General features: G+C 37.4%; 1 protein-coding gene across 14 annotated transcripts in view; it reads left to right on the plus strand.

The window, feature by feature from the left end:
- Positions 1-25,936, plus strand: part of nrxn3a (neurexin 3a) — a 240,899-nt gene that overhangs the window by 182,537 nt on the left and 32,426 nt on the right. For all 14 annotated transcript variants that reach the window (XR_008963687.1, XR_008963688.1, XR_008963689.1 and 11 more), the window contains one exon: positions 15,560-15,731. Coding sequence is in view for 11 of the 14 variants with exons in the window: in XM_057344277.1 (XP_057200260.1) it covers positions 15,560-15,731 (172 nt within the window). In the remaining 3 variants the exon portion in view is untranslated. The remainder of the gene's footprint in view (positions 1-15,559; positions 15,732-25,936) is intronic.

Raw genomic sequence — 25,936 nt, forward strand, 5'->3', positions numbered from 1 at the left:
ACGAAGCGTTTCCACAAATTGCTTGTGCCCCCATGTTGTATCGCTGCTGCATGAGCAGTCGGATTATTTCAATTTGCTTTAAAGGTCTGTTCCACCCCCTACGACGCTAAACACATACACTATTTCCCATTTTAAATAATATGAAACAACGTCTTTTGGTTTTCGAAGCTTGCGGTTTGGCCAAATAGACAGGGGCCTAAAATGACACGGTCCAATGATGAGGCAGTCATTTTAACTGAATTACATTGCCGGGTGCTTTCCACATATTGACAGAGCGGCATAAGGATAAATGGTTTAGACACCGGCAGTCTTGGCCACCAAAGCTGTTGACTGAAATCCTATAGGAGAGGATGATTTAAGTGTACAGAAAATCAATGGTGTTGATCTCTTTTAATCAGTGAGCAGCATAACTACACATTGCCTGTTGATTTTCAATCCTGCAAGGCTCTTTTTGCTGAATGGCCCCCTGCCACAGGCTTCCCACTCCACTTCCATTCAGCCTTAAAGTGCAGAAAGAGTCTGCTGGAGAAAAGTGAGGGCAATTACTATTTGGATAGCTTGTTCCATTCGGCGCTTGGAGTTCACAGTTTCTATAGCAAAAATGGTTTATTTTCTCCTTTTGAATGTTTTATATGCTAATTCGATTGTTCCTGTAATTTTATCACTGTATCTAGTTGAAAAGTTTAACTGTGTCATTTATTGTTTTTTTTTAATATATTTAGTTTATCATATTTAACCATCAGTCTTACTCAGTGTTTTTCTATTGACATTTCTTTGCCTGATCGCTGTTTGAATAAGGGTTTTTAAACTTTGCAAATGCTGTATGGAGTGTGTTAAACGAGGCCTAAGGAAAACGATTTTTGTCAGGTCTAAGAAAGTCTGGTGCACCTCATACTTTCATTTAAGAGTAGTCCCTTTGTGGTTCAGATCTTTCTAAAAACCTTCCTAATTGGTAAATCAAATTTTACACTTCGGCATTTGGCAGAAGTTTATGTCTTGAGTGACTTTTGATGCCTTCAAGGTTTACATTTATCACAACATGATAAAACATGTTTCATGGGAATTAAACCTATGACCTTGGTTTTGTTAGCAGCATGATTGACCAGTTGAGCTACAGGAATGAAAAAATGATTTAGAATCAAATAGGAATAATATAAAAACATTGTTGCGGTATTTGCTATTTTTCGATGACAAGATTAAAGATTTTAAAATAGGTATGTGGATGGTTTTTATGCTAAAATTGTAAAATAATATACTTTGTTTACTTAAGCTATAAACGCTCTAAATTTAGATAGATATAGTTTGATTTTATAGTAGCCATTTCCCCTATAAAATGTTGCTTACATTCCTTTATGAAGGGCTAATTGTCATTATCCTCTATATGAATTCCTTCCATATTTGTTTAATATGTTTACAGGTATTCAGTATGCTATTTAGATTTGTCTGAAAGAGAAGAAGTAGTTAAATTGGGTCATTTGTGCACCGTAGCAGCCATTCGCTGAACAGATGTTGTAATGTTTGTAATTTTATGCATATTACTGCATGTCTCAATACTTTAACATTATAAGAAAAAACACATTGATTACATCTTGGTAACTGTTTTTTCCTGAATACAAACTAATACTAAACAATCTGGAAAAAGTTATTAATTATATAAAGCTGTGACGGAAACGCTTACATTAAAAGGCTTATTATCGTAAACCATCTGTAATTGTAATCTCAAAACGTTCATACCTGGCTTTATTCCAGTGGCAGTTTAGGAATGCAGGTGCAGTGCAACATTTCTGCTTCATTTTGTTATACTTTAAAATATTTATTTAGTTTACCTGGCACATTTAGCAGAATGCTCAGGTTTGAGCTCGTGCACGCACAGCTGTTTTGGCAGCTTCTCTGCACTGTTGATGCGGTCAGCGTGGTAAGAAGGTCCAGCCGGCTAAATGAACTTGACAGGGAAGAGGCTGTTCTGAATGCGTTCTAAGTTTCCGTTTTCATGGTCACCCTCATCAAAAGAATCTAGCTTTCATGTCTCGTACTGCTGAGTTATAAATCAATATTTCAGAGTCTAACATTACCTTCTAATGTTGTTTGAAAATCGAAACACTCCAGGCCTGCAGCCTGAACCTTCACCTGGCCGCCTCTATAAATAATCACATTCTTTATGATCAGAAATGACACGGCCGCTGCGACACAAAACTTACTATTATTATTGAGAGAGTACTTGTACAAAAAAAACCTGAACCTTAATATGAGCTGTAATTCAAAATCTACATAATATATATTTAAAAGAATATGTAGGCATATATTATATATTATGTATTATATGTATACTGAATATATTGTATATTGTATATATACACACATAGAAGTATACTGCAATTTCTAAGGCATAATGTAAATGACTTACAAAGTGGTTAAAATAAATAAATCTCAGTAAATAATAAATGCAGCAGGTGTAGCTTGCTGTATTTATACAACATTTAATACAATTATTATTTAACATTTCAGATGTTATTTCATCTTATCCACAAAATTTGTGACCAAGTTTTTGATGCCTTAAAATAAAATACAATCAAATATAAAATTGTTCTATTTGTTCATATTGTATGAAGAATTGAATCATTTATTCAAAAAAAGTCAAACAAAAGAAAATATTCTCATATTTTTGTCATAGTTTGGTGTCAAGGTAATTTTAACAGAACAAGCATTTTTTATTTGTTCCATACACAATACATTAAATCAATTTCAGTGTATGTTGATTCTAAAACAATGCCCTTTTCACATCAAACGAGTCTTTCAGGGTTCAGCCTTTTTTCCATAATCGAAAAAATTATATAATGGACATTATATGTATATAAACAATCAAACGTCTTTTCTAGCCTCAAGCTAATCGGTTTATAATTAAAGTCCTATTTTGCCACTGTGATAGTGTGCTCTAGGGCTCCGGTGTGGCTACAGGCGCGGATGAGAATGTAACGCAATCCCCCCAAAGGTATTTTTGATCTGGAAATTGCGTTAAATTGGCCAGCAGTTGAAAGCAGATGAAAGTAAGCCATGTCTGAAATGGAGCATAACGTGAACGCAGATGGAGAATAAAAAATGCAGATGCCCTCGAAGGTCATTCCAATCGGAGAGCATTGATCCTCTGGGTTCAGTTTAGAAATCTCACACACATAAATAAAAGGAAACAGACACTTCCTCGTGGGTTTTGCTTGTGTGGGTTGAGTTTCGGTGACCTCCCAGTATATATTTTTTTTCCAGTTGTCTCGTTAACCTTGACATTGATTGATTGGTACTTGCATGCTTTTACTCCACCCACTAACAAAATAGTGCAAAGTCAAAGTTATTGTAATAGTTGTTTTAACATACAAGCCGTTAAATGTTTACGTTAAAATTATGTTAAAAGACTAGAATTAATCTAGATGCAAAGCAAATTTAACGGCAATAAAAAGATTCTCATGTTTTGCAACCTGTAGTGGGTTGTTACTCATATCAATGTCAACAAACAGATCTGAAAAATTGAAACTGTAGCAAAACTTTTTTCTCTAAAAACTGCCAAAAACCCTTATCACATATTAAAGGATGCTGGCAGCCGCAGGGCACAAATTAGCTTTATTTTGTCCAGCCGCATGTTTTAATCTGTCACAGGGTTGCCACTCAACCCGGACCTTCATTACACGACCCACTTTCCTCACAGCATCTGCTGTCACCCACAACTTATGAAGAATCGCAAATGCTCCATGAACTGGTCAATCTCTTTGATGTTTATCTGAGCAAGACAGACATGGATGAAAGACACAGGTGCCTCATCCAGCACATTCGGGCCATTTCAATTGGATTTTTAGTCTTTCCGTGTAAGAAGCCTCTGTATTTACTCGGCTAGGGCGAGTCTGGAAGTATTATTTTCAAAAGCGCTTCATCATGTGGCTTTGCATTCCCCTCACGGAGATGGTAATTGTATGTTCTAGGAAAAATTGCAGACTGTCAGACTGCCTCCCCTGCAATTCTGTAACCGGGGGTCTGTACAGAAATCAGACAGGAAATGTGTTCATTTGGAGTGACCTCCCCTCCGAGCCGAACCTTCGGATGGGTTGAGAAGAACCGTGTTATTCCTAGCACGCGGTATTCTCTGCTTACAATGATCAAATGCAATCACAGCGACTGCTTTGTTCATTTCCATGGATTCGTATGTATTCTTTATATTAATTATGCAAATAGTCGTGTCCACTTTTGTCATCAGGATGATTGGGTTTCTTTCTTTGCAAGTAAATTAGAGTACGAGCTAAATATAGAGTGTTACCATGAATTTCGCTCTTATAAGCTTGTTTAATCACAGTTACCTCAGCGAGCAAGATCCCAGAGAGGTCCAATAAAGCTGCATGGTGGTACAAGTGAATCAGAGCTTTGGTGTAATGGATGAATCTTCTGCTGTAAACACAAAAAGCACTTAAACTGGGATTTATTCAGCAGTGATTTATAGATGCCTTCCAGTAAAGTGCACCTGTCCGTTTCCCTGGTGTCGGTTGTGGCCAGTGGGCATCAAATCTATAATATCTTCTTTGTTTCCTGACACTTCTCAGCAAGTTTCACCCTTGTTCATTCATCAGTATCTGTTGAAAATCTAATGTAATATTTATGTGTAGTGATTCCTCGTCCATTTGGTTATCATCTTGTAATTCTTGAAGATGTGCTATTATTAAAGCCATAATATGGAATATTTGGACCGCTAGATGGCTCACTAACAACAACAAAAGGCGAAGCTAAATGACGTTATGTAGGAGAGTGGAATCATGGGACATGTCGTTTTCACCATCCAGAGGCGTATTGAGATCGCCCGGCCCATCATGTTCACGGACGAGGTAATGAATGAATTTTATTTTATGTCATCGTAATGAATTAGCTTGCAAGAAACGTGGAATGTAATGCTACGTTAGCCCGCGACTGATATTGGACTTTGTCCATTGATTTGGTAGCGTAATGCTACACAGTTTTACCTGTTTAAAACAGTCATACAGTCGTCGTTTAAAAAGTAAATTTGAACGAACCCACAGTATTTACAAGTAACGTTATTGGCTACATATTTTTGTGCGACATATACTGTATTTCATAGGGTAACTGCATAACTATTTAATAATCTGTGCATGAGTATTTCGTGTACAATGAAAAAAATGTGCTTGCTTGTCTATTAAAACACATGCAAGAGCGGAGTCTCTGTTGAGTCCAAGTTGGTCGCGAAGCTCTCTCCATTTAGAACGCCGATATTAATCCTTGTTTTATTTCTTCGTTTGTCCATAAGCCTGATTGCCTCATTTGGCCTGTGTTTACACTTTTTGGTGTTTCCTTTACTCGCCAAAGAGTAATCGTGATCCATAATAACAGAACAACAGATGCTGCGTCCCAGATGCTGTATAAACACTTCTGCATTTGCGTGTTGCCGTAGTTTCTACAACCGTAAACTGAGGGTAGTGCGGAGCAGCGGATATTAAGTCACTGATATGCGACAAATACAAGGGAGACAAGGGACGGGCCATTATTTTAAATAAGAATTCCTCTGGATTTGCACATTCTTGGGAATATTTGGGACAATGTAAGTACACAACTGCATGAAATATATCACACCGTGCAAGTGATTTTTGGATATTTCATAACAAAATTCTTCCATATTGTGGCTTTAATGCTCTCATCTAAACTAAGGCTGCATGATATTAAAGTAAAATGTGATGTTCATTAACTTTGTTTCAAAGCAGCTTTACATAAAAAAGAAAACACAAAAGAGTACAAACAGAGAGAACCATCTTAATAATCCAATGGTGAATAAAAAACCTCGGGAGAAACCAGTCTCAGCCAAGAGGACCAGTTCTCCTGTGACTTGTTTCAGCTGCAGTCAGTGACGTATGGATGCGAAACAAAAATGCGTCAAATCATTTTGAATATTATTGAAATATATTTAAAAATTCTTTAAAAAAAACTGTTTTTAAAAACTGTTTCAAACACACATGCATCAACCAGGCTACTCTACACTGTTAAAATCGTTTTTTTCTAAAAGGCTATGTAACTTCGTAAAATCCTTTTTTCAAGTAGTTAAGAGGAAACTTTGATTAGTTCCATGCCAAATGGATTTTTTTTAGCGATTAAATGATAACATTTGCTGAACTAGTAGGGCTGTAAAGGGTTGAAGCGTGGCTTTGTCTAATGGTAAATTGAGATAACTACAGCTGAGTGTTCTCAGAGGAAAAAGTCATGTTTACAACATGCTGTGAAGCCGCTGAACGTCTGTTCCTTTTCTTTTCATTTCTGAGGTAATGCATGTGATTTGAGCCCTGCTGTGATTTTAAGACCTGTGGGGGAAAGAAAGTTTTAAGTGTTCTGGAAACTAAATTGCCTAGGATCCACAGTGGGAATCATCAACCCAAGAACAACCTAACAGTTCCTAGTAGCCATCAGACAGTTAAAAATGACTTGCTCATATTATCCACTCAAATGGACCAACAATTAGGCTAAAAGGAGAAACCTTCACTTTAAAGCACTAGATGGCCAGTTTCTCCTTGAATTCTAAACCGTTTGATGGCTTGACCGTGGCAGTTTGATAGATTCTTGTTGTTTTATTTTGCCTCTTTGTAGAAGAGAGAAAAGTTTTTCCTTTCCTACAAAGACTTCTCGCTCGCTGGTAGCCGGAACGGCTGGCGGTCAAGAAATTGTGTTGACTGCCTCTATTATTGATTTTTCAGGCAAACGTTGCGAAATGCATGATCCAGAGTTCCTCATCCTGTGTGATGCAACTGAAGACCTGCAAATCCATCTTTTAAAGTTACTGTGTCGAAGAGAGATTAAAGCTGTTAATTCTAGTAGAGAACGGTGGAACACCTTTCAAACAAGTGCCTTTTGGACATTTTAAAAACACTTCCGGAACATCTTTGGATGAGCATCATTGTTTAAAGAATCTTTTAAAACTCATTGTATCTGTGAGCATCTGTCACTAACTCTTATAAATTCATATTGGTTTTGTACAAATCCCAAATTTGTGCCTAAATTTGAATTATTATTTGCAGCATTCGATAGTAGCTTAGTCAAACTCCAAGCGAGTTATTCTGAGGTCAGAAAAATGGCTTTATGTAATCCCAGAAAAAATACTACGTGCCGGCTCCACTTTTAATGAGAAAAAACTTTGTGTAATTTGTGATTTCCAGCTGTTTGTTTGGAAGTGTGAAACTTCTTGGCTTGCTGAATGGAGAGAGACATCCGTCTTATCAAAGTGTTAATGAAATTGCTTCGCTAATCTTTGTTTGTAAAGGACTCGAAATCATTTTAATTACTTTAGCGCCTATACTCGCAATATTGCATGCAAATCTGCTTATGGACCGGTTCTATTGGCTTTACCTGCTGCATTATTGCATTCAATCGTGGGTTTTGATTTACGATTGTTTAGCTTTGTCATACATTTACAACTGACTAAAAGACTTTGCAATTCGGTGCTTAATCTCTCTACTTAATGATTTTAAGACAGACAAACAGGTGAAAGTCAGATTAGTCTCATTTGACTTTAACAAGGTGTGATTTTTGTTTCTATGCATAAAAACGTAAGGAAAACGTTTTCAAGTATAATAGGAAATCACACAATTTAATAAATCAAAAGTTAAAAAAACAACAAACCAACCAACACCACAATAACAAGCTAAAATGAGAAAAGAAATAGTTTTTACAACAAATAAGCCTCTGTCATCACTCAGACTTGTTCAGAAAAACAATTACAAGCCGCAGCGTTTAGCATATCTGTGCAATAAACATGTCATTTTTGTAAATGATAGACTGCAGCCGGGCACTTTTATTCAGAACACACTCAAAAGTGATTGCATCTATGCATGTTCTTTCAGAGGCTAAAACATAATCTAATGCACACAACCGCTCCTGGTAATCGTAGTCTAATGCAAATAAACAATTAATGCATTTCATGAAAAGAGATAATCACCCAATTGCTTTTTAGCCTCACTCATTTGGGCTATTTATGCAGGCCGTTTGTTGTTTATTTATTTTCGAAAGGTTGATATTGAAACGATTCTTTTTAGAAGCATTTACCCATCAAAACACTCACTAGCTTTCCATAATTAGGGTAGTGCCATTTGCCATCTTTCAAAAAGTAAAATTTAAATGTTCAGTAATGCGGTATTTGATTATGATCACTGCGTGCGCATTGCTGCGCTCAAATCTCATCGTGTTAATGTTTGTTGGGTTGCCACAACAATGACAGATGTATTCTGTGAGGGGTCAGATCAAACCCGATGTTGTTTTAGATATCTCCTCGCAGAATGTGGCTGCTGCTGCTGTAACCATGGCAACAACAGCTTTGGGGTGATGGGGTTATAGAGGAGCAGAGTGCATATCTGTTGTCTTTTTCAACATCTGCTTTGAAAACCAGTCTGTCTAACTAAACCTTACGCTGTAAACATTCTCAAAGGTTGAGACCTCTGTCTCCAAGCCTCTTTCCCTTGATCACATGCCTGATGAGAGTCAGGTCATACGAACATGGAATACACAGAGCCACTTAACAGTCTCGGTTAGAAAACAGTATGTCTAACCCTATTGACTAATTTCCTCGCTCTCCATCTCTTAAAACCCTCTTAAGATGTCTCATTGCACTCCACGGTTCTGGAAGAATATTTTCCATTCATTTTTTATCCTGATCCTATTTATATCTTGTCTGTTTGCAGTAAAGCCACTATAAGCTAAATGTCTGTCATGCATCTCATTAGCATCTTTTTCCAATTGCAGTTAGCGGCTGGGAAGTATGGGTTGTGTTTTAACCCGACGTACCCCACATAATCTGATTGCCCCCTCCGGGTAATGGCGATCTAATTACCAATAAAGTGCAACGAACCGTCAGAGTGTAGATGATTTTGTGACGGCCTGACTTTCCCCTTCACTTTTCCAATCTCGCTGGAGAGAACATGCAGGACCGCATGCCATTTCGACACGTTGCGGCATGGAGTGCCCTCGCGTTCTGTTGACAAAGCGAATTAGAAAAGTAGAAAAAATAGCTTCCCCAGAATTCTTTCTGCTTTGCTTTGGTCTGCAAAATGAATCTTTGTAAATAACATCTAATGGACATTAGCTCAAGGTGAAGTAGTTTGTTTCGGAAGTATGTTTAGATAACGTTTTGACTGATCAGCATCAAATGTAGACGAAAAGAAATGTCTTTGTCTTGTGACCTCGGTGCGGATGTACCTACTCATATTCTGCTCATACGACAGTTCTTATATTCAATCTTATATTTTTTTTACTGGATCTTATATTCAATATACAGTATACTGTGGTAGGCTATATGAGACCAGTTTTATTGCACTTATGCTTTTTGTTGTCCTTATGTTGTTCCAATTGCTTCCATTGTTTACCTCATTTGTAAGTCGCTTAGGATAAAATCGTCTGCTAAATGACTAAATATAATGTGAAATGCAATATCATACATAGGAACTGCAACATTTTTTTTTATACATTTTATCCTCTATATACTCAAGGTCTGAGGTCTGTGTTTATGAATGGAGAGATGAAAAATTCTATTAGGCAATGCACTGGAGTATTATGAAGTGCTATGATGTGTTTTGCGTCGTAGTCTTTTTCTCTGTTACCTGACCATAAATCATTACTTGAACGTGACTTACATTCAAACACTTTGGACCTTCATCAATTTTCCCTTTTTGTTTTAAAAGGTACAAAAACACTGCTGTACTGCCCTTGAAACCCACCCCTCCTTTACTTACACTATAATAGGACCATTGAAGGCCACTCGCTCACAAATGCAGCGCACATTTTTGTGCTTCAAATAAGAACTTTGACTTGGTTTACTGTCAGCAAACTTCTTTTGTACACAGGCTCTGCCCTCGTGTTGTTCTCCACTAGCCGTGGAAGAGTGTCGATGTAGCAAGTTCTGGGTAGATTAAGTATTGTGTGGCAGCTGTCTGTGTTTTGTGGACCCGATAGCCTTGGCAGGCAAATCGGCAGCTAGCAGTGAATTAAAAGCGCTTTCTGCCTCATCAACATGTTTGATATCTCTGTAAACTCATGTGGAAACACAGCAGCTCTTCAACACAGATGTCCCACGGACACCCGGCTCCCTTGAGATTTGGCGTACATCAGCAATCCTAATTGAAAGGTTGCAGAAAATGTTCTTTGTGTTGTTAGTAGTTGCAATGAGACTGGTTGTAGAGTAATTTGTTAGGTTTGTGTGATGAGGGTCAACAGTTTCTGAACTGTTCCATTGAATAAATCCATATTCATTGTTTAGCTCCTTGAAGACAGATTTTTGATTGTGATGTGTTTAATAAGTTATGTTCAGGTTCCGGAAAGGTTTTTTTCGTGATCGTCTAATTAGTGTGACAAACAAAACGTCATATATATGCTATTGAATACATGGGGAAGTGTATTTTGTGTGTTACATGTAATATACTTTCATGTATTCTTTCCACGTTTATTCTTATACGGAATAGTAAACCTACACTGTAAAAAAAAAATATTTTACAGAATTAGTTTTTTTTTTTTTTTTTACAAATTTTACAGATTATTTTAACATTTTTGAAATTCGATTAAAAACTGTCAAATTACAGAAACCATGTAATTTTACATGAAAGCTAATTTTTACAATATTTTTCTGGCACCCCAGCTACCAGAAAATGTGTGTTTTTTACTGGATTTCTTTTATAGTGTATTGGAAATATTTTAATTCAAAACTAATTAAATGGAAAGGAAAATATAAGGGTATTACTGTATGTGTAAGTATGTTTAAGTTTAAGTAACTTTTTTGGGACCAGTACACAACAAAATCGTCAGTGTTTAAAAGGGTCAAATTAACTCTCACAGTGTTTATATAATCCACACTTTGAGAGTGTGGATTATGTATACACTGTGAGTGTTAATTTGACCTTTTTAACACTGGCGATTTTACTGTGTAGAAATACATTGGAAAGTACAAAACTATCAAAATAATACCAAATTTTAATTCAGAAAATGCTAACCCTTTTCCTCTGTAATTCTTTTATATTTTACGAGACTTATAACTTCTTTAGTGGACATGTACAGAAGTAATTTCACACCTGTATCTAATTTCTAATTGTTTACACTGAAGGTGTTGGGACTTCTCTCATGTTGCAATACAATGCACACTCACTTAAATACTTCAATGACACAACAGTGTAAAATTGCTCAATGAGCATTATGTATTATCCTTTAAAATATATGTGACATTGTAATTCTGTGACTATTCTGTTTACTACCACTTGATCATCTTTCATTTATTAATTGTGTGTATCAGCTATCGTATAATTCCAGTTCCCATCTTTTTGCCTACACATCCTGTAAACAGACGATTAAATGGAAAGTAATGAAGTTGTTACAGAAAACATCCCACGCTATGCGGAAAATATCGACTCTTATATTGATGAAACAATCAGCAATGAAAAATTGTCACTTGCATTTTCTCTTTACTACCAATTGAGGGGCGTCTCTCCTTATCAGCTCACCACAGACGGCCACTCACAGAGAGAGAGAGAGTTCATCTTTTAAACACTCATCAATTTGTCCAGGTGATACAGTGTGCCAGACCCCTTCACACAGAAGAGAAACGCAAGAGCAACAGAATTGATGGCTGTAATGATTTGAGTCTGCATTCTGGAGTGACTCAAACCGTCGGACTATCTCCAGGAATACAAATAAGACAGCACTTTGTTCCACTGCTGTCATTCATTACTTGAGATATTGTTGTTTATTTTTCCTGAAAGGCATTTCAGTATGATGCATCATGATATTTTGATAGAGGTTAACACCAAAACAAATGAAGTGGCTTAATGGAAAAACAGGGTTATTCAATTATGAAAGACATGAATTGGGGTTTAGTTGTGATGATTACCGGTATCAATTTAATGCATGCTCTTCAGTGGGTTATTATCAAACCAAGTATAATATATATATTTATATTGGGTGGTATATATTATACGAACACCAACCAATATAAATAGATAGGTAAATAATATTCATATAGGTTTTTAGATTTTGATTAGACTGAATACAGATAAGGATTTACATATTAAAGGGATAGTTCACCCAAAAATGTTTTTTAATCATTTACTCACCCTCATGTCCCTCCAAACCTGTATGACTTTCTTTCTTCTGCAGAACACAAAATAAGATTTTTGAAGAACTTTGCTAACTAAGCAACATTGGACCCCACTGTAGAACACAGAAGAAAGTCATGCAGGTTTAATGAGGGCGAATAAATGTTGACAGATTTGTAATAGAAAGCTGTATTAATTAGCGGTATTAGTTCTTTTTAATAAAAAAATTGCTTAATTATACAGATTCTGGACCAAAAGTCTGACATCTTTGTAAAAGTGCTTGCACAAATTTTCTCATCTTTTACCTTAGAAATACTGCAGAATCTTAAAGGGAGAGTTCACTCAAAAATAAACATTCTGTCATCATTTACTCACCCTCAGATTGTTCCAAACCTGTATACATTTCTTTGTTCTGCTAAACACAAAGCAAGATATTTGGAAGAATGTCAGTAACCAAACATCTCCCATTTACTCCCATAGTATTTATTTTCCCTACTATGGCAGTAAATGGTGGATGAGATCTTTATGGTTACTGACGTTCTTCCAACTATTTTCCTTTTGTGTTTAGCAGAACAAAGAAATTTATCCCGAACTTTCATTTTTGGGGTAAATAACCCTTTAAATATAAAGGCCTACTATTTATTTGATATAATTTGTATATTTTAAAATAAGTAATGTTTACTTAATATACATTAAATATTCTATAAATGTACCCCATTGTGTATATCCAAACCCTATAATAGGCCTTCGTTCAAACTCTAGTGTTTATACTGTTTTTTCTCCTTCTCTCTCTCTCTCTCTCTCTCTCTCTGTCTAATTGTGTGTATTTATTTTTTGCTTACAAAATCATTATGCGGCCCATTGTTTCAAACTCTTTCTGGCAACCAGTGGTTATGCCCTATTCCATTTCAAATACACAATGAATAATTGGATGTGCCAATCATTTTACACTGCGTCTGCAGCTGAGTTGGATATTTGGCTGCACAAGGCCGAGAGCATAAATGTGCACTTTTGAATGAAAACTACATCCCAAAGAAAGCAACAGCATTCTCTCAAATATTCAACATCTGCCTTATTTACTCCATTTTCTTATACTTTTCCTCCACTGAAATATATTTAGATGGTTTTTTTTCCAATAAACTATTGTGATCCCAAATGGTACTGTATTCTATCCACAGCTTATGTCACCATATTGAAATATATGAGCACGGAGAGAAAGTTATAATAGAAATCACACATAGCATGTGCTTTATTTGCACACAGTCCCTGTGTGCAGTTCCGGCGCGCGGCTCAATATAGCGTGTGTGACAGACTATTTCCTTTCATGTATCACTTGCTCTGAAAGAGTAAGAGTTTATTCGTCCTTTTACCCTCCCAGATACAAGCACAGCAGTATTGGAAATGAACGTGGAAAGAGGGTGTGATGGATGAAGAGAGAGACACTTACAGCGAAGTCTTTGATGCTAAATGTAAAAGAGTGTTTCTGTGATCAAACAAGTAATACAGCAGGATCTTTCGGGGGCTAAAAGTGGCAGAGCGGTTGGATGTTTCACAGCGCTGCGCTTCTGCGCACGTCTGTGGAAAAGGTTTAGCAAATTGCTCTTTATGTGTTTTGACTCATTTTCGTCTCATTAATATTCTATAAGGGGACAGAGATATGTTTTCTGTAGCGTTTCTCACAGGAAGACAGGCAGGGTTACAGTAACACACAATCCTTCTTCCTCTAAAGATGCTCTCAGAGGACTTCAAGTATCATTGAACGCAAACACTTCATTAAATTCCCTACCACACACTGTCAAGGTTATGAATATCTTTGTAGATACATTTATAAAGAGATATGTACATATAGCAACAAAATGGGTGTTTCTCAGAATGCTTGTTCTTACCCCATATTTTGATCTCATCTCTCATTGACTCCCATAGTATTTATTTTCCCTACTATGGCAGTAAATGGTGGATGAGATCTTTATGGTTTAGCAAAAAGATGTCACTTTTTACTTTCCCTGTGGTTTATTTTGTGATGAAGTTTCAACTAAACTAACTTTCAATGGCTATAAGTATTTTTTAAATAGAAATATGTCAGTATTGTTTTAACCCGACAAAGACCTTAATTGTTTAACTGTGTTAAATTTACATGCAATTACAATCTGTACATTTCTTTTAATTCCAGTTCAAATTTAGCATTCTTTTGGGTTTAACTATATGTTTACATATCAACGTCCGAATGATGCACAATAATACGATAACCACAGAAATCATTTTTAATAAAGAAAGGCCATCTCGGTATTAAGCAAAGTCTTCCAAATGAACTTGAGAAGACTGGCCCAGATTTTGCTTGCAGAGATCTTGTTGTGATAAATGCACTGCATGGTGATAAACATCTCCCTTGATACAATTTATCATCTGTCGTCATTTTCCATGCTGTAACAGATAAGAACAACGGCAGAATTGGTTTAGCTTGACCACAAAATATATCCGTGCAACCCTGAAGGATATTGAGAGGGAAGAGAAAATGCGTTGTGGAGGATGAAACTAATGTAGAGAAAAGAAACGCAAAATGATTACAGAAATGATTTGTTTATTTATTTGTGGGTTAGCCCGTGTTTTTTTATGCAGCATTTTACTATTAAATACTATCAAACACATTACAATGAATAAGTATATTGGTTAGTATTGGAAAGTTTCAGTCATTTTCTAAACGGTCTATGTGGAACTTATTTTTAAGTTGCAATGTTCAAGATGTTTTATTATGAATGCATTTATAAATCACGTTTATCTATATTTACGGATATTACTTCCCCGGTGTTTCCTGCTCTGTCATTGCTTGTCGAGGATGAGCTAATTAATTTATAGTGAGAATCCTTGCCGCAACATTTGCATGTACCCTTTCGGATCTGCGAGGGCAATCACTCGGCACCTTTCTGTTCATTAATCATTCTTATCTCTGTCTCTGCTTTAGCTAACGCTATTGATTTAGTTCACTTTCCCTGCATTATTTAAATCAATGTGCCTGATTCCTCACCCCCAAAATGGGGAGGGTGCTAATGGCTGATGAACACTTTTTATCAAGCGGACAAGTTTATCAGGGGTTACTAATGCTAATAGATTATGCAGGATCTCTCTGGAACAAAAGTAGAACAATAGGCAGCAGATTTCAAGGGCAAATGTTAAAACTGAATCTGAATCAAATAAAACGTACGTTCTCAATGTCAATCTGGTTTCGGGATGGAACAGATTATACATGAGTGAATTCAAGTAAAACGACTAAAATATCTACAAGTGGCCAAATGTTGATAAATACATACAACTACCAGATGCTTTAATCCAAATTGATACATGCACCGTTTGCAGTAGAACCCATGACCCTAGCAATACTGCCGCCATACTCTGCACTTAATTCATTGTAAATGGTGTAGATCTTGTTGACAAAACTAAAACTGCGTTTGTCCTTGTTGTGTTTCCAGGAGCAAGGCAAAATTGGAGTCATATTCAACATCGGAACGGTTGACATCATCGTGCAGGAGAGCAGTATGGCAGTAAATGACGGCAAGTACCATGTAGTGCGCTTCACCAGAAATGGGGGCAATGCCACACTTCAGGTGGACAACTGGGCCATCAACGAGCACTTCCCCTCAGGTAAGACCTCTCACCCACCGTTTCAACCTTTGGCTTGCAACATCAAGAAGATATATGGACAATACACAGAACTGGACAGCAACTGCTTGGGAGCTATTTGTAAAGTCGTTCTGTCTCCCAAGTGACCGTGTAGTGTATTTTCAACCATCCTGTGTGTGCCTTTGTTGCAAACAGTAGGCTGGTGGACCGAGCCTTCCCTTTTTCAATGAGCTTAATTGGGTAACTCTCACAATGAACTCACATGGCTGCCAAATGACAGCGCTGATATGTGGGTTTCTTTGGAAACCGTTGGCCGTGATGGCAAGGTGGACACCAGATGCAACACATCCTATTTACAAGTCTCTTCAATTTGATGCTTTTTGTGTCACTAAAAAAATTATGTTTTTTATTTTATTCCATTCTATCTCTCGTTTTACAATATTTAAAGGAATATTAAGCAGAGATTAGACTATGCAGACTACTTCCTCACACTTGAGTCACTCACAAAACATTTACTTAAAGTGATAGTTTACCCAAAAAAGAAAACTCTGTCATCATTTACTCATTATCTTGTCATTTTAAACCTGTGTGACTTTCTTTCTTCTGCAGAACACAAAAGAAGATATTTTGAAGAATGCTGGTTGCCGAATGCTGGTTCTTTAAAATATCTTCTTTCGTGTTCTGCAAAAGAAAGTAAGTCATACAGGTTTGAAATGACAAGAGAATGAGAAAATAATGAAAGAATTTTCATTTTTGGGTGAACTAACCCTTTAAAATCTGCACCTGCGGCTTTAAACCGACTATTTTCTGCAGGAGAACATCATTTCCTGCACATTACAGCATTACCTGACTGTACTCATTGAATGAGCCAATCAATTCTGTGCTGTTCTTTCACCGCCTGACTATTATAAAGTTATTTATAGAGTTTTCACATACTACACTTTTTATGAAGAGATATTCCTGCAAAACTTCTCACCCTGCGAGGGAAAATTGTGAAGTTCTGTACCATTTTGTGGAACATGCCTATATATGCAAAGCTGGCACATGGTATTTTTTCTTGTCTATTATGCCAGACTTTCCGTCTTTTTTCTGTTCAAGCATCTCAGGGCATCGTTTTTTGTTCCTGACGGCACTGTATAAACCCATATTATGTGGCCAGCTCTGCTAATGCATCTATTTATCAGTCTGCCATTAATATGAATGATATTAGGCATGAAAAATATACACCAGAGTGTGGCTGTGGATGCATATGGATGCATTATACAGAAGTCAGTGCCCGCCTGCGTTTTTAGGTCTAAAGTTTCATTTTTGCCTGCACGGCCATTTGCACCAGACAGACATAAGAGGCGAGGAAATATATCATTGAGATTTATAGGTGGCACAGTTGTGTAACACTTCTATTTAAATGTCAGCAAAATTTACTTTCTCTGCCAAAGTTTCAACTTGATAATAAAATATTTATGTATGCACACGGCCACCTGCGAATTGTATATGATTATGCCTCAAGACAGATGTCCCCTCATGGCAACCTGCTCTTTGCTTTGGCTCCCGTTTCTTCGTAATGTTTGATTTTTCAATTTGAACTTGTCAGGATATTGATGAAGAAATATCATCTGCGGATTTGAGATGTCGTGGTGTGTTTAACAAAGGCTCTGTTCTCATAACTGATACGTTGTGGTACCGTGGCGTGATGTTTTTTATTCGATTTAAAGGGTAAATGGGATGTAAAGCATTGAACCACATCAAACATCTGGGTTTTATTTTCTTATTATACTGCAGTTGACCGTATTAAAGTTTTATACCACTTTGTCAATTTACCTAAGTTATTACTAATAGCCATACAGCCTGATACAGCAAAATGACCAGAAACAGATCCTGGCCAAGGAAAGTGGCTAATTTACTTTTTATTTAAATTGCTTAATATTTATGGTAGACACGCTCTTTTACCATACTGACGCAACTGACCGAACATTTTGAAGGACATTCTCTCTATTTCTCTCTCTCTCTCCCTCCGTCACACGCACATCTGTGTTAGTCGAATATCTCCATAGAAGTAGCCCAAGCCATAAATACTAGTTGTAAAGTCATGCTTTCAAATTTGTAAGACACACCATATATTATTTATTGCACTGCAATATGCCGAATATGCGAAGAACATAGTTCTACACAGACGTTTTAGGGACAAAATCCTGACAAATGTCTTCAGGTGTGGTAACCATGGTATAGGCAGAATAATAACTTCGAACCACTGAATAACTGAAATTAATTTAATGGTCTAGAAGTGTTTTACATTTATGCATTTGTCAGACACTTTTATTCAAAGCGATTCATGTTTTACATTTTATCAATACCTTGCCTTTGCGAGCACCGCGCTCTACCAGTTGATCTACGGAAGGTTTTTTTACCGCATTGTTTCCAGAGCTGTGCTTTTGCCTAGTTATTAAACGTAACCTTGCTGTGCTAAGCACATACAAATAGAGAGGCCAAGGAAGCTCATTGTATCTTTCAAGCGCACTCTATTTATCTCCCATGGGTCCCGAGGGGTCAAGCTGAGATGTCTGCAGGGCCACGAGCACAGGCACCTAAAGCTTATGAGTGTCATTACAACGCACCCCGAGGCCATGTGCAGAATACTCAGAGAACTTTACCCCAGCCGTCACTTTGAGAATAAATTGTGCTGTGCTTGTCCATTCACCTGACTTAAGCCAAGTGTGCTAATACAATTCGCTCACCCTCCGGTAACGTCTAACGAATATGAGTAAGCATTAAAAAAGCTACTTCCATGCTAGTGTGACTTTTTGCTGGTAGGCACGGATGTGCCTGGATTTGCCTGGATTTTTCCAGAAAATGCAGGGGAGGAATTTGACGATTTTTGTATTTAGGTTAGCGCTTGCAATCTGGAGTTGAAAATCAGCACAATCTTCTCTCAACCGTTTCATTTCACCATATAATGGACTTATAGAGTGGAAATGTAGTTTCCTAACTTACTGCAAGAGTCAGATAAGCAGTTTCTTTTCAAAGCTGTGCCTTCCTCGTGGACTAACAAATGCAAGCAGTAAGACGTTATATTTAGAACATAGTTGATGCTAAGTCTTATGAGGAATTATCCTGCGTTGTTACTGATAGTCTAACCACATTTACATGCAAGAAAATGTTTGTGAATAGCATTGGGTTTTACTATGAATCTGATTTAATCTGTATGTTATGAGAGAAGCACATAGATTAGCATTAAATAAAAGAGGTTTATCAACCTCCTTTATGGTTTAGTAAAGTGCTGTGTCAACTGACTGAACCCATGTCTGTATTGAAAGACCCTGAAAAATAATAGATTTAATGAGTTTTTGCATTTAGAGAGGATTTTAAAGAGTAAACAGATGGAGGCTTAATTCCTTTGTTGAAATGCATCACTCAAACGTTTCTCTAATAGCTGTGAGTTATGTGGATATCTAGAGAGATTTGTAGTTTTGTTCTTTGAACTCTTAACTAGATTCACTGTTGGTAGACTGAGAGACGTTTGAAAAGCTGCTCATGTCATTCTCTTGTTCGGGATCTCTGATCATGGTTGAGCATTGACACGGATCACTGAAACAATACTGCAGAGATGCCGTTAGATTTCATTACACAAGTTACAACAAAACATGATTTGCAGATAGAAACTCAATCATTTTCACTCTCATTCACTGAACACGGGTATTTTAGTGCTTGAAAGGAACGTAGAATCATAACCAGAATCGGAAAGGCAATGGGAATAATGTTCAGAAAAATAGGAAAGTTATATGTGTAAAATAAATGCAGCTGTCCCAAAATTGAAAAATAATTTTTAAATCAAGCACTACTGTGTAATTTATTGGATGATCTATTGACAGAAATGCAATATAATATACATACTGTAACTATTAGGCGTGTGACGAGATGCTTATCCCATGAGACGAGACGAGATTTTCAGACATTTAAAGAAATACTCAATGATGAAATATATAGGGGAAAAAATATTTTATTCACATAAGAAACACAAAATACAAAAAAATGTAGGCATTATAAAATCAACTTGTGCTTTATGAAACAAATAAAATTTATATTTGAATGAATTACTGTATATTGCAGTCATAAACAAAATGTGAACACTGCAAAATGTTTTGTCACAAACTCAACTGAAAGGCAGTAATCGCACAAAAATTATGCTTTGTTTTCTTAACAGGTGCAGCTTTTAGTAAAGAGCTGTTGTTGTTTTCTCTATATGCTTTTGCATAGTGCTCATATTAGCAGATGTGGTGATCATATCACACTGTCAATCCTCCTTCCTCCACTGACTGAATCCTCATAGCCTTAAGAGAAACAGTTAAAACTACATAAAAACATCATGTTTTTTGCTAACATTGCACATATGTAAAAGACATATGATCAGTTTTTGAAGAGGTTTTCCTGTGAATGTATTTAAAATAACGTAATGTGAACTTGCAATTGCTATACTCTACTTGTGGTACAGTCCGCTGCTGTTCTGTACAGTCATGAAAACAGATCACACCACAACAAATGTGCACTCACACAAATGCTCTCAAATATGTTTTGAGGTCGCACAGGTTAAATTTAGGGAGCATATGCGACTAAAATGGTTGCAATTTCGAGCCCAGCACTCCATCTTGCTAATTGCGAGAGGATATTGTGTTCGCTCGAGACCTATCTGATCTCGCGAGATTAGGTGTGATCTCGTGCCACGAGATTTCATCACACCCCTAGTAACTATGTCTTCAGGGGTGTAAAAAACCTTACATAATGAAGCGTTATGTTTTTAGCACCTTAGAATGAGCTATTTCTATCTACATACACCGCGGGTCCCCTTGCATGGAATTCGCCATGTTGTTTCTACGGTAGCCCTAAACGGACAAACTGCTCTGCAGAGCGTATTTGGTCAATACGTTATCTCCTTCACCAAAGAAGCGAAAACGTGACGACATCTTAGTTCCGCCGTAGTGCTTCGAAAGGGAGGGGTGGGGTGAGCCGTTGGTTGCAATTCGCAACCTCAACGCTAGATGCCGCTAAATTTCATACACTGGACCTTTAAGAGTTCATTAATAAGATAACATTAATTTAAATTCTATTGTATATTTCAGTTCATTGTAATTGCTGTGCTGATTTAACCTTCTAAATGTGGCACAAAAATGTATATTTGCAGAGCAACAGTGGTTGTGTTAAATATAATCTGTATGTACAAGAGCAAAACTTTATACGAATTTACACTTCCGGAAAAGGCCAAACAGAAATACAGTTCAGTGGTGTATAGAGCATCATAAAATTTTTAGTTTATAGGCTCCATTGCTAACAGATACACTTCCTAAAAAATGTATAGCTTGGATATATTTTGCTGTGAATTAAAGTTACTGCCAAATGCATGAATGGCATTGCAAACATTACATTGCTTTTCCACTTAAAAATGTGTTTAAAAGCTGCAGAGTTCAAAAATATGATTTATATTTGTGACCGCGTAGTATTAAATCATATATTCTCTTTAGATGCAACCATAGACTAAATATGTTGCACAGACTATCATTTTTATTTACTGTTAAACTAAAAAAAGAACATCTTTATCCATACCTTTACACAAAGCAGACTAAATTGAATCGGACTAAATCTGTAACACTCCATCTGCAGTACTGCACAGTCCCACACGTCTCTTCAGTTTGGCAGGAAATGTCAGTGTGTGTCAATCACACGGGAACTTGATGCCATGTTCGGTAGACAAGCGTGTTCGTAGGACAGGGCTTATGCAAAGGACCACGGGGGAGTTATATCATTTCTGACACACGTGTACACAACATGACGGCTCAACCGCGTGTGTCCATATCTACATATCTTTGTGCGCGTGTGCGTAAAATAGGTGGGTTCTTCATTCTGTACGGCTGTGCAGGGGCTTTTTGTCATCTTTGGAAGCTTCGACCCAGGCTGGGTAATAGCCAATGACGGTGGGGAAAACGGTAGACGATTACACATGCAGTGGGTCCTGCTGTTATGCGGTAGCACTGACAACGGTTCAGACCGCTATAGTTCAGTCAAATCAGCATATCATTTTGGTGCCATCAGCGCAGTCGGTATAGACTCATTTTCTGTCTCTTCATGCGCACCCTTCTGAGAACTGTTCATCTTGCTTCGTTCACCAAGATGCTCTTGCATGACTAAAAAGCAACTAGTCTCTGTTTTAATGGTTTGATACAATTATATATTTATATGAATAAAAAAAGAGTCACTTTTTGAATGTATTAAGTGCGGAGCCATTAAGGTTTTTCTAAAGGCTGTAACAGCCCCCTATTGCGTGTGGTTGGGAAATGTATTGGTTTGAGCTCACAGGTATAATCATGTGTGCTTACCTCACGCTGTTTCATGCTTGTGGTTACTAAAGCAACCTTAGAAATGATGCTGTAGGGTCCTATACGGCCCTGCTCGCTATAGCAGTTCGAAATTATAATGCTCCGCAAATACATGTAACATGTCACGTCATTTTAATGCTAATGTCTGGATGTCATTAAATGGGCTTACGTAATGATTTTGGCCTGTTAGAACATTCTGAGCTTTTCCTTCTGCAATTGACGTTTGATGGCTTATTGCTGGTGGAAAAACAAGTTCTTGCAGTAAATTGCGGTGAAATAGCCCCACCTGCTCAGAATGGCTTTGCTTGCCTCCATTATCTTCTGTTTTACAGAGATTGCTTTTATTTGTATAGCTGTTAATATGAATGAGACATTTTTTTTTCATTTGAGGACACGAAGCAGATGACCTAAAATATTTTTCATAATGCATATGCATAACCTCTGGAACCTTCTGTTAAAAGAAGAAAAAACGCAATCAAACATCTCGGACGCAACATAATGTCTGCAAAGATTTGATCGTGTCCCGTAGCAGTTCCTTATCAGAAAACGTCCCATAGGAGTATTTACATGCAGTCCAGTGAAGTTCATCAAATCCAATCGACGTGTTCTTCCTTCAAAATGTCCACATTCAGAAAGACCGAGCATCCCTTATCATAAAATGTGCAAATTATGATAAGGAACCCTTAGTCTTGAGTGAGGAAATATTGATGTAAGGACCCTCGTGATGCTTGACTGGGCCACACGAAGGCAATTATCTCTCAAAACAAAAAGACAAGATTGCGTTTTTGACAAAGAAAAGAATCTTTTATCAGGAATAGTTTCGAGGCAGGTTTCCTACGTGCGAAACAGATACTCGTGTACCCTATGAGCCAAATACAATTACTAGTATCAAAAACAAAATCTGTTGCCCTTATAAATCTCTCCAGAGGGGGAAGGAGATAAGCTTTCAATATGAGCTGTCTTTCTAATCCCACGATTAAATGAAACCACCAAGGATGGCCAGATAAACGTTCCCACTCTCATTGTCTCCTCGGGACTGAGGTACGATCCTCCGTAGTCACATTTCTTATTTGGGAATGTGTTCGGAGCGAGATAATGTGCAGAAAGGCTCTTTCGATTGAGACACAAGCCAAGTGTAAGAAGAGTTAGCTGGAGAGATGCAGGGGCCACGAGGCAAGTGTTTTACATTTGAAACCAGAGAAATTATCTTTCAACCATTATATTGGTCTCCGTGTGAAATGATGCTGGAACTACGATGTTCCCTTGTGGTGACTTTTTCTTTGGATATATGGGTAGTTGGCAAATGTGCCGTAAATGTGTCCTATAATGTGACCGCAAACATTTAAAAAAAACTAACAATGAAGATAAAGCTCTCTTGTGCTCTTTTATTTTAAACATATGAATATTCATGTTTTCTAACTTTCTACAGTTTTCTAACTGTTTTCTACATTTTTTATTTATGTCAGAACATAGGACACATGTATGGTATATTAACTACATAAATAAATCAACATAACTGTAACATACTCCAAAAAAGCAGTATAATCATGGTTTTCAAATACTACGGTAATACCGTAATACTTTTCTGCAAGTGTGACTCTTAAACGGTATATTTTTAAATCAGGCAATAGTTGCCAAGAGAAGAGACACAATGGAAATAATCTGTCACTGGGCAACACAACACAATAGTCTTTATGTGATTTATTTATTTATTGGTGGCTTTAATAATACTTGGAAAGTGTCTTGTGCAATAGGCTATATTTGTTTTCAGCGATGATGCTCCATAGTAATTCATCACTCTGCAGAGAGAACGAGTGCACGCAGCATTGCAGGATTACAGCGGGAATATGTTCACAATCACGAGGATGTTCTCATGAATTATTTTGAGTTGTTATTAGTAGTCTCTTCCATGGAGAGGGAGATGCGCTCATCACATTGAATTATACAAAAATATAACCATTTCTATTAAACATCTCATACATTTTAAATGTAACGCCACGCTTTTTTTCCGTGCACTCGTGGTACTGCAAAACCATTAAGGGCTCCGCTAATTTGGAATTAAAGGAAATTAAAATGTGCAGATATCACACATTCTTGTATGTGTTCGTGAAAGTTAATCACAGTGGGAGGAAAATTCCCCCGCAGCGTGTGATCCTGTGCCATGTTAACACCTCGTGCCGCTGTTTCATTTTCAGAGAGCTTTTCATGTCCTCAGGAGTGAGAAAAGATGTCGTGGCCTCTATACCTTTGGATCAAAGCGACACAAATCCACAAATGTCTGTGATGTAGGAAGCCCTCAATACTTACTCCCACTTCCCCGAAAACTACAATAAAGCTCCAAAAATATTTTACATGCAGTGCGGTATATGATCATTTAGTTTACGTAATGATTAAGAGATTTAGATTTTTTTTTTAGATTTTTTTAGATTTTAGATTCAATTTATTGTCATTGCACATGTACAAGGCAACGAAATGTGACCTCTGCATTTAACCCATCCAGAGAGTAGTGAACACACGTACCCCCGGAGCAGTGGGAACATTAAGTGAACATTAAGTGAACATATATAAGAGAACTTCTCAGTAGCTTATTTTTGTTAGGTGTTTTGTTGAGAGACAAAGTGGGAAGGTGACAAGACAATCGTCTGGCAAGGAGCAAGGAGTTGTGCAGGTGTGGAGAGAAGAAATATTCTGTTTTAAGCCGTTCTTCTCTGAGTCAGAGAATTTGTTTTTAGCATCCACCGTTCCTATAACTGTGCCAGAGCATCTGTGATGATGGCTCACTGACCGTCTTTAATAAAATACATCATCAGGCTAAACTCCAGAGCCACTACTAATAACTGCATGACAGAATGACACCAGTCGATGTTTCTTCCCTCTTCAGGGCCCAAAACGCTTTTTTATCGGGGTAAAATTAAATTTGGCACTTGAAAATGTACTGAGAGGATGGTGAATGGGAAAACTACGTGTGTGTGGTGAATGGGAATTTGAGAGAGGTCATGGCCTCAGTCTGCTTTACTCCCTGTTTTTGATGGTAATAAGTGTCCCAGTCGTTCTCTCCATCTGTTCTGTTTGCACTACACCTCTTAGCGTCCCACAAGGGCCCTTCATGGACCACCTGCAACAGTAGTGCTTACTGACATCTGTCTGAGCTGGCACATGGTTTAAGGTTTGTGCCGGTAACATAAGGATTGCAGGTTGGGTCACGGGTAGGGGTGACCCTGTCAGAAGTTCACCCAAAAATATTTACTCATCCTCATGTCATTCCAAATCTGCATTACTGTTGTACAGAATACAAAAGATTATATTTAGCTGAGCGTTTGTAACTAAACAACACTGACCACCATTGACGTACATGGTAATGGATACAAAACCACAGAGAAATATCCTCTTTTGTGTTTCACAGAGTCATATACAGATTTAAACATCATGAGGATGAATAAACAATGACTAAATAAAATTTTTGGGTGAACTGTCCCTTTAATTACGCATCATATTCATCCTCTCTTTTGCAGCACCTTGCAATAGTCCTGTTTTCTCAGTTTTGCTTTAACTCTCACACGCCATTGGGCTATTGTGACTCAAATTCTAGGTTTTGAGGATATTGGTTGTACCTCCCGCTGTCTGAAGACAGCCCTGCCAGTTATGCAGACCCCCTTTGGGTTCCCCCCTCCCCGCATACCCCTCCACAGAGTCCTGAAATTTGGCTCTCGTGACAACCCGCAGTGGTGCGACACCCTTGCCACTTGAAGTCGTTGTCGAAGCAGCACGACATTGTTAGCCTCCCATCCTCAAATGACACCCACACCCCCCCTCTGATGCTTCCTGTGTCTCTGCTAACCCCCAATGGTATGGAATATCAGCCGC

This window comes from Triplophysa rosa, linkage group LG10 (assembly GCF_024868665.1).
Source record: "Triplophysa rosa linkage group LG10, Trosa_1v2, whole genome shotgun sequence".
Taxonomy (NCBI): Eukaryota; Metazoa; Chordata; class Actinopteri; order Cypriniformes; family Nemacheilidae; genus Triplophysa; species Triplophysa rosa.